The 9,633-nt window shown below is 39.8% G+C and overlaps 1 protein-coding gene across 2 annotated transcripts; it reads left to right on the top strand.

The window, feature by feature from the left end:
* The first annotated feature begins 1,012 nt into the window (after window positions 1-1,012).
* LOC110092303 (putative pentatricopeptide repeat-containing protein At1g68930) lies at window positions 1,013-3,610 on the top strand. 2 transcript variants are annotated; one of them, XM_020816808.2, is made up of 2 exons: window positions 1,013-2,541; window positions 2,629-3,610. In XM_020816808.2, the coding sequence occupies exons 1-2, from the start codon at window positions 1,293-1,295 to the stop codon at window positions 3,522-3,524; spliced, it is 2,145 nt and encodes a 714-aa protein (XP_020672467.1). In that variant the 5' UTR covers window positions 1,013-1,292; the 3' UTR covers window positions 3,525-3,610. The 2 variants fall into 2 exon arrangements, with proteins under 2 accessions (XP_020672467.1, XP_020672460.1); XM_020816801.2 differs by having other exon boundaries at window positions 1,014-3,610.
* The last annotated feature ends 6,023 nt before the right edge of the window (window positions 3,611-9,633 follow it).

Below are 9,633 nucleotides of genomic sequence, written 5' to 3'. Positions count from 1 at the left end.
CATATAAAAACCTTGATCTGTCTCCCCTAAATCCACATCCCCAAGTTACCAAACCAGCAACGAACTAGAGGCGAACATTATTAGGTCCAGTAACCGGATGTAGCTCTACGTCGGTCACCACTGAGTTAGCCGGTATTTGCTCGGTATTGCTAGGTATTGCTTGGCAATAACTAGAAATACTGCTCTGTGATGACCAATACCGAGTTTTTTCTAGGAAAAACTAGGTATTGCTCGGTGTTGCTTGGTATTACTCGGTGTTGCTAGGTATTTGTCTTCACATAATGATATTTCTCGTTATTGCCGAGCAAAATCGACAAATATGTGGTTTTGTGCCTGCTACGTGGCGCGATTTAGTGCCGGCCGAACGTAGCTCTACGTCCTTTCACCGGACCAAGTTCCTGGAGAAGACATTGATGGGACCAGTAACAATCCGTTCAATGCCCTTATTTATAAAATCCAGTATTTAAGGTAAAATGGGGGATGAAACAAGATTTAACACTCATTTGGTAGCACCCACGATTTCATTTAAATAGGAGTTTGTAAATCATCTAAATCATGATTTATGAAATCCTGGGAGGAGGGGGGGTGTTAAATCCTAAAAATTGTTTGATAACATTTATGATTAATCACGTGAAATGCAGTATAACTGTTTGACAATTCAATTCAGAATTTAAAGCGGTTAAGAAATTTGACATGTATTCTTTGATAATTAAAGTACAACAACAAAATTACAAATAGAATATATCAAAGTTTTGATAAAAATACAACAATAATATAGATTTAAGATTAGTTTACACATTTTAAATAATCATCTATTTAATTAAATTAATAGTTTTTAGAACTTTCTAAATTTATAAGAATGTAATTTTTAAATAGTTGTAAAACCTAAAGTCCCCAAAATAGACTATTTAAAGCATACAAAATCTAATCAACAAATGGAATATTTATTAATTGATAATTTATTAAGTTAATTAACTCATCATTTCTATTTAGATAAATTATATAAAAATAGTCAAAAACATTAGGTGCATTTGAGCTATTTATACAAAATGGATATCCATTAACATTCTATATTGGCTTTCTATTACAGGTATAATTTGCATTTTTCATGGGAGGAAAAATCAACATGAATGCCTAAATTGTTTTTTGGAGCACTTTGAAAGAAGAAAATATCCTTAGAAACAAAAAGTTACTTCACCACAGAGTCATAACGCTAATTTTGAACAATGATAATAGGGTGCTTGTGAATAAAAGAGGAATTTTAAACTCACACCTCTTGTCTATACCTTCTCATGACCTCTATTTCAAAGCATTATTCCTCCCTACTTAAGCTTTACTCTGAAACCCGATATCTAGTTGAGGTGAAAAAACTCCACGGCCTTATCCTCAAAACCCTTCACTATAGTAATACTCTCCTTTTCAACAATTTGATCACCTCCTACTCCAAATCAAATCTCCCCTCTTATGCATATAGAGTTTTTCTTCAAATACCTTGTCAAAATCTCTTCTCATGGAATGCTGTCCTCTCCTCTTCTGCCAAGTCTGGCCACTTATCTGAAATGTGCAACATCTTCAACTCAATGCCGGAAAGGGATTGCATTTCATGGAACTCGGTGATCTCTGGATATGCCTCTCATGGTTTCCCTGAGAAGGCGGTTCACACATACAAACTTATGTTGAGGGATGGATGTTCCATGCAAAATCGAATCACTTTCTCCACGATGTTGATCATTTCATCGGCTATGGTTTCTTTCACATTGGGCATACAGGTTCATTGCCAAGGAATAAAACATGGGCTTGGATCTCATGTCTTTGTGGGTAGTCCTTTGGTTGGTATGTATTCCAAGGCTGGACTAGTATATGAGGCATGGTTAGCTTTTCAGGAGGTTAAGGAGAAGAATCTAGTACTTCACAATACAATGATCATGAGTTATCTACGATGCGGCATGATTGAGGAATCAAAGAGGTTATTTGCAGGAATGAGAGAGAGAGACTCAATCTCTTGGACCACCATGATTACTGGTCTCACTCGCAATGGTTGTGAGCTTGAAGCCATTGACTTGTTTAACAAGATGAGATATGCTGGTATAAAAATGGATCAATATACATTTGGTAGTGTTTTGACTGCATGTGGTGCTCTAGCAGTATTAGACCAAGGAAAACAGATTCATGCCTTCATTATTAGGACTCACTTTGATGACAATGTATTTGTTGGCAGTGCACTTGTTGATATGTATTCCAAATGCAAGAATATAAGATTGGCTGAGTCAATTTTCAAGCGAATGAAGGTAAAAAATCTTGTTACTTGGACTGCCATGCTTGTGGGATATGGTCAGAATGAATGCTATGAGGAAGCTATTAGAAGCTTTCTTCAATTGCAAAGGCATGGTATTGAGCCTGATGATTTCACCATTGGGAGTGCAATAAGCTCTTGCGCTAATATAGCAAGCTTAGAGGAGGGAGCACAGCTTCATTGTAGGGCTATTCTCTTAGGGCTAAATTCATTCATCACTGTCTCAAATGCTTTAGTTACACTATACGGTAAGTGTGGTAATATCAACGACTCTCATCGATTATTCGATGAAATGATTACTAGGGATGAGGTCTCATGGACTGCATTGGTCTCAGGATATGCTCAAATTGGGAAGGCAAAGGAGACAATTGAGCTATTTGAGAGGATGATGGCTAATAATGTCAAGCCCGATGGGGTCACCTTCATTGGTGTATTATCAGCTTGTAGTCGAGCCGCAATGGTGGAGGAAGGATACTATTATTTTAACTCCATGATCAATGACCATCAAATCGTTCCTGTCGCTGATCATTATACTTGCATGATTGATCTTCTTAGTAGAGCAGGAAGATTAAAAGAGGCTGAGGATTTCATAAAGAAGATGCCTTGTCGTCTAGATGCAATTGGTTGGGCTACACTTTTAAGCTCATGCAGGGTTCATGGCAACATTGAAATGGCAAAATGGGCAGCTGAGTCTTTGATTGAATTGGACCCTCAAAATCCTGCAAGTTATTTACTTCTTTTGAATATGCACGCAACAAATAAAAATTGGGAGGAAGTGGCTCAAATAAGAAAGGCAATGAGAGATAAGGGGGTGAGGAAGGAGCCTGGATGCAGCTGGATCAAGTACAATAACAAGGTTCATATCTTCTCTGCCGATGACCAATCACATCCAGATTCAGAAAAAATCTATGCTGAACTGGAAATGCTTGGTTTAAAGATGGAAAAAGAAGGTTACAGACCAAATACGAGCTCTGTACTGCATGATGTGTCTGAGTCTGAGAAGAGATTTATGCTTGGCCACCATAGTGAGAAGCTTGCCATTGCTTTTGGCTTAATATTCTTGCCGAACAAGTTTCCTATAAGAGTGTTCAAGAATCTAAGAGTTTGTATTGATTGTCACAGTGCCACCAAGTATATATCTAAGATAACCGGACGAGAGATTCTTGTAAGAGATGCTGTACGTTTTCATAAGTTCAATGATGGCTTATGCTCATGTGGAGATTTTTGGTGATTTATTTTTCTTCTCATCATTTTTAAGGTATATACAACACCAATATTGCTTTTTCCCCCATGAACTTAGCTCACCAAGTTTTTATATATTACACATTCACAATCCCCGGGAAGTTTTTGTTAAATATAGGCCCTTTTTTAGGGGAATAGGAAATAATTACTTTCAGGAGTTTCAACTCACTGAATCCATACTTGAGGTTTTTCTTGGCCTTTCTTCGTGGAAGCTCATTGTTTTGCCGACTTAAAGAAATTGACATTAAAGGATTAGATTTGATAAATTTGGACGAGGAACAGCTCACTATTATCAAACGTTCATTAATAATGCACTTAGCAAATCACTAAAGATGCATGATACAGTTTTTAAGAGATTCCTGTGTTGAAATTTCATTGCAGCTCGGTTACAAAGCTGGTGGAAATATATTTTGTCAATAATTTGGGTAAGGGAAAACTCTTGATTCAACTTATTTTTGAGTTACTTGTTTGATGAGGCTGATATTTAAATCCATTTCTTGTGTTTTAAGTGAACTGACTCTATGCATGGATTATAAAGGACAGATGATTTCCACTCACAGACGAGGCCTAACAGATCACATGGCCTCAGGCATCCCGCCATCCATCTGTAACTGACAAACTATATAACAGCTATACACGTGTACTCACAAAACTCTATAAATACACAAGTATCTCCATGTAATAATGCACAAGAAATAATAGATGTTGCATTAAACACTGCAACTTTTTCAGATTCTCTCTTTTCAGCTCCTTTATGTTATTAGAGCAGGAAGATTCCAGCGGCAGGTAAATCCCTAAAAACCTCCAATGGCCCAATCTGATAGGAAATACTTGGTTTCAAGTAGTTCCTAGCAAAAACTGAAGTAGAACAAGCAGAAAACTGCTGTTTACAGCAGTGGACAGCAGTTTTTCTCAAGAAAACAGTGAGAAATCGCGGGAAAACTGAGAGAAAAGTCACAGAAAAGCTTGTATTTCACTAGAAGAAGAAGAAAACAGCAAAGATACAACTGATCCTCAATTCGAGAGGAGGATCGATCTCTCCCAAATCTCTAGACGTCGCTAGAGCCCAAAGAAAACCTAAATCTAAGAGATCTCAAGTTTTAGCCAAATTCAAGATGATCAAACCCTAGAACAATCAACTATTTAATACATACAATTCAAAAGGATTTCCCTAAACAGTCCCTGCAATCAATTTTCCTCATAAACTTCCTAAAAAAAAAACTTCCAAAACGGCTCTACGTGGGTTGGTCGGGCCGCTCGTTCTCCGCCAGAGCTGGATTCTCCGCCTGTTCGTGATTTTCGCCCGTGAACCGGTCCCGCCTGGACCGGCTGGACCGGTCCAGTGGACCGGTCTAACAATACACCCCTCGCAAAGATTCACATTGTCCGCAAGGTGGAAAGACGACACCCTCCATTCCTTCTTCATCACAAACAGTAAGAACTTGAAGAGTCCGGTCCTTACACCTGTGCCCCGGCGAATACCTCTCATCACATCTGAAACAAAGTCCTTTTGCCCTCTTCTCCTGTAATTCTGTCTCAGTGAGCTTCTTGAAGTTATCCCCACTCCCTCCTCCTATTGGCTTCTCCCTGGTGATCTCATTATTGTTGACTGATGCAGGCCCCTTTTTTGCTAAAAGAGTGGTCGTAGTCTTGTAAGAGCCTCCTGAGCTGCTGCTCCTAGCTCCCTTCTCCAGGTTATTCTGATTTTCTACCAGCTGTGCCAACTTCATTGTCTCCTCCAAGTCACTAGGCATCAGAACTTTAACTGCCGCTCGGATCTCTGCCTTCAACCCCTTCATGAACATACTCACCTCTCCTCCCTTCAACATCATCACCTCGACGCTGAATACCTTCAAATTCAGCACCTCGACGATGACGTTCCTCCCTTCTTCCTTCAAAATCTCCCCCTCGACGCTGAATTCTTTCGAATTCAGCACCTCGGCGATGAGATCCCTCTCTCCTCCCACCAAAATCACCCTCCCTTCTGTCATATCCCATACTCATCTCTTCCCTCGAAAGAGGCTCTAGAGGAGGCCTGTCGTTCTCTTCCTCTAGGATCTCCACCTCCACATTTCTCCTCCCCCGCAAGGGGTTCGGATTTCCTCCCATGCCATGGCCGTCGGCGATCTCTCTTACTTTCGATGTCGCCGGATTGGTTTTCATCTCAAGTAGTTTCTTCAACATTTTCTCCATTGCGGTGAACTTCCCCTCCAACCTTTCATTGTTGGAGGTGATTTGATTTTGAAGGTTGAAGAATCTTTCCTCCAAATCGACTTTCAATTGGCTGACTTCTCCTTCCAAGACGTCAAACTTCTTTCCGGCCATCGTTCTTCTCAAGATTCATGAAGATCTTTTTTCCGGAAACAAAACTCCCGCTGAAATTTCAGGATTTCAGCCGCCAACGGTCCCAAAAACGATACTCTGATACCAATTTGATAGGAAATACTTGGTTTCAAGTAGTTCATTGCAAAAACTGAAGTAGAACAAGCATAAAACTGCTGTTAACAGCAGTGGACAATAGTTTTTCTCAAGAAAACAGTGAGAAATCGCGAGAAAACTGAGAGAAAAGTCACAGAAAAGCTTGTATTTCACTAGAGGAGGATCGATCTCTCCCAAATCTCTAGACGCCGCTAGAGCCCAAAGAAAACCTAAATCTAAGAGATCTCAAATTTCAGCCAAATTCAAGATGATCAAACTCTAGGACAATCAACTATTTAATACATACAATTCAAAAGGAATTCCCTAAACAGTCCCTGCAATCAATTTTCCTCCTAAAATCCATTCAAAATTTGGACGAGGAACAGCTCACTATTATCAAACGTTCATTAATAATGCACTTAGCAAATCACTAAAGATGCATGATACAGTTTTTAAGAGATTCCTGTGTTGAAATTTCATTGCAGCTCGGTTACAAAGCTGGTGGAAATATATTTTGTCAATAATTTGGGTAAGGGAAAACTCTTGATTCAACTTATTTTTGAGTTACTTGTTTATGAGGCTGATATTTAAATCCATTTCTTGTGTTTTAAGTAAACTGACTCTATCCATGGATTATAAACGATAGACGATTTCCGCTCACAGACGAGGCCTAACAGATCACATGGCCTCAGGCATCCCAGCCATCCATATGTAACTGACAAAATATATAATAGCTATACACGTGTACTCACAAAACTCTATAAATACACAAGTATCTCCATGTAATAATGACACAAGAAATAATAGATGTTGCATTAAACACTGCAACTTTTCCATATCCTCTCTTTTCAACTCATTTATGGTATTAGAGCAGGAAGATTCAGTAGCAGGTAAATTCCTGAAAACCTCCAATGGCCTAATCATCCTCATCTCAAATCGGCAACCCACCATCAGATCTACGAGCAGACACCTGCACAATTGCTGCATCCCTGAAATTTGTTATTTCAAATATTAAAATCATAGTTCCCACCCAATTATCCAATGATAATTACTCCATATGGAGATCTCAGGTTACTAAGTTACTTAGAGCCTACGGATTTGCTGCATTTAGTGATCCAACAATTCCTCCACCATCCCACCTCCAGCAAACACCAGATGGCTTGACCATTACAAATCTTAAATATACAGAATGGGTTCTCATAGATCAAAACCTAGCTGCAGCCTGCAACCCTTTGCTACACCAGAACCCTAACTATCCTCTCATATGTTCTTCACCTAGACTCCTCTTTAGCCATTTGGACAACCGTTGAATGATGGCTACAATCTTCTAACATGTCAAGAGTTATTCAACACAAAAATGAACTACACATTGTATCAATGAAGCAACACACAATGGCTGAATATCTCACTGAAATCAAGACCCTGGTAGACAGAATAGCATCAACAGGAGCTACTATTGACAAGGAAGATATTATACTCTATACACTAAATGGTCTACCACCAGCATTCCAACTATTCAAAAGTTCCATTCACACCATGGTGCATCCCCTCAACTTAGATGACCTGTATGCATTTCTGATTAGTGAAGAAATCAACCTCCAAGCTGAAGAAACTTGACACCACACCCTTCCAGACCAGAATACAGCATTATACTCAACCAGAGGCAGAGGACGAGAGACAGAGACCGCTTCATGCAGCAGACTATCCGTCTCAACACCCAACCAACAACACTATGTCAAATTTACAACAAGAAAGCCCATTCTGCCACAACTTGTTGGCACAGATTCAATATCCTACACCCCTCCACCATAAAAATTAACCACATCCCTAACTGCCACCAATGATAACCCCAACCCGGATTGGTATTTAGATTATGGAGCAACCTCTCACCTCACCAATGACATTAATAGTCTCATACAATATCTTAATTGGAGATGACATCACACTCCCCATAACTCATACCGGAGCTGGACTTCTACCAACAATCTCTCGTAAGCTTCAATTACCCCAACTTCATATCCCAACATTATCTCATAACCTTCTTTCTATTTATCATCTAACCAAATACAATAACACTACCATTTCATTTGATGCTTCTGATTTTATTGTCAAGGATCTCACGACAAACAAAACCTTACTCAAGAGCCCAAGCCGTAATGGGCTCTATCCGACCCCAACTCCTCCACGCATCACTCAACAATCAGCCTTCTCAGCCATCACAAGTCATCAAGCTACAGCCATTTGATACAACAGACTTGGACATCCTCACACCCGCACCATGACAATCATCTCCAACACCCACAAACAGCTCAACATACCTACCTTATCTTTTTTTATGTTCAGCATGTAAGGTCTCTAAAGGCCACACTCCAATTTTCTAGTTCTATTTCCCGATTAAAAATGTCATTAGAACTTATTCATTCATATGTATGGGGTCCCTCCCCAACCACTTCACATCAAGGTTTTCGCTACTATGTTACTTTCATACACAATTTTTTTCGTTTTACATGGATTTTTCCAATGAAATGTAAATCAGAAGTACCCTCCATTTTTGTTACATTCTAAACTATGATAGAAAAACAAATTCCCCCACCACATCAAACAATTCAGGTTGGATGAAGGCACAAAGTACGTTAGCAGAACCCTACAAACATACCTACAAAAACATGGCATTATCCATCAAATTTCATGCCCTTACACCCCTGTACAGAATGACATTGCTGAACATAAACACCGACACATTATCGAAGCAGCAAGAACCTTGTTAAATACAACCTCTGTATCTTACTCATATTGGCCCAATGCAGTCATGACTGCATCTTATTTAATCAACAGGCTCCCATCCCATACAAATCAAAACAAATCCCCATTACAAATCATATACAATAAAACCACCGATTATTCCATCATATGAACTTTCAGATGTGCTTGCTTCCCATGGATCCTTCCCCACAATAGACACAAATTGGCTCCCCAAGCCACCTCATGTATTTTTTTGGGATACTCAAGCTCCCACAAAGGGTACAAATGTCTCAACCCAACCAATAATCATATAACCATCTCTAGACATGTAACATTTCATGAGACACATTCCCATTCACACAAACCACAACAACATCACCACCCAATACAACCCCTCCATCCAACCTGCTGCTTCTCACACCCACAACCCAAACCAATACCATACCCTCAACACACATTCTTTCCTCCCCTCACATTACACCCCTCGCCTCACAAACCACCACTCCCACAAATCCTTCATCAGAAACCCACCCCTCAACATCATCTTCACCCACTCACCACCCAGCAACTACAACTCTCCCCAATCCCATACAAACCATATTACCCACATCCATATCCACTCACCCTATGGTTACAAGATTAAAAACAGGCTCCCTCAAACCAAAAAATAATCCTTAACCTACTTCACCAGCATTCCCAAAACCACATCTCTCCACCTCCAGACCCCACCACATATACTGAGGCATCCAAATATCACCACTGGAGGCAAGCAATGGAAATCGAATTTCTTGCACTACAGCAGTAGGCAAATTGGACTTTGGTCCCACCCCCAGCAAATATACCCATACTTGGTTGCAAGTGGATATCCAAACCAAACTCCATTCCAATGGATCCATAGCCAGATACAAAACACGACTGGTAGCTCAGGGGCACATGCA

The sequence above is a fragment of the Dendrobium catenatum genome, unplaced genomic scaffold, assembly GCF_001605985.2.
Source record: "Dendrobium catenatum unplaced genomic scaffold, ASM160598v2 fragScaff_scaffold_716, whole genome shotgun sequence".
NCBI classification, from domain to species: Eukaryota; Viridiplantae; Streptophyta; class Magnoliopsida; order Asparagales; family Orchidaceae; genus Dendrobium; species Dendrobium catenatum.
The sequence above is the reverse complement of the archived record's forward strand: the minus strand, read 5'-3'. Positions and strand labels throughout refer to the sequence as shown.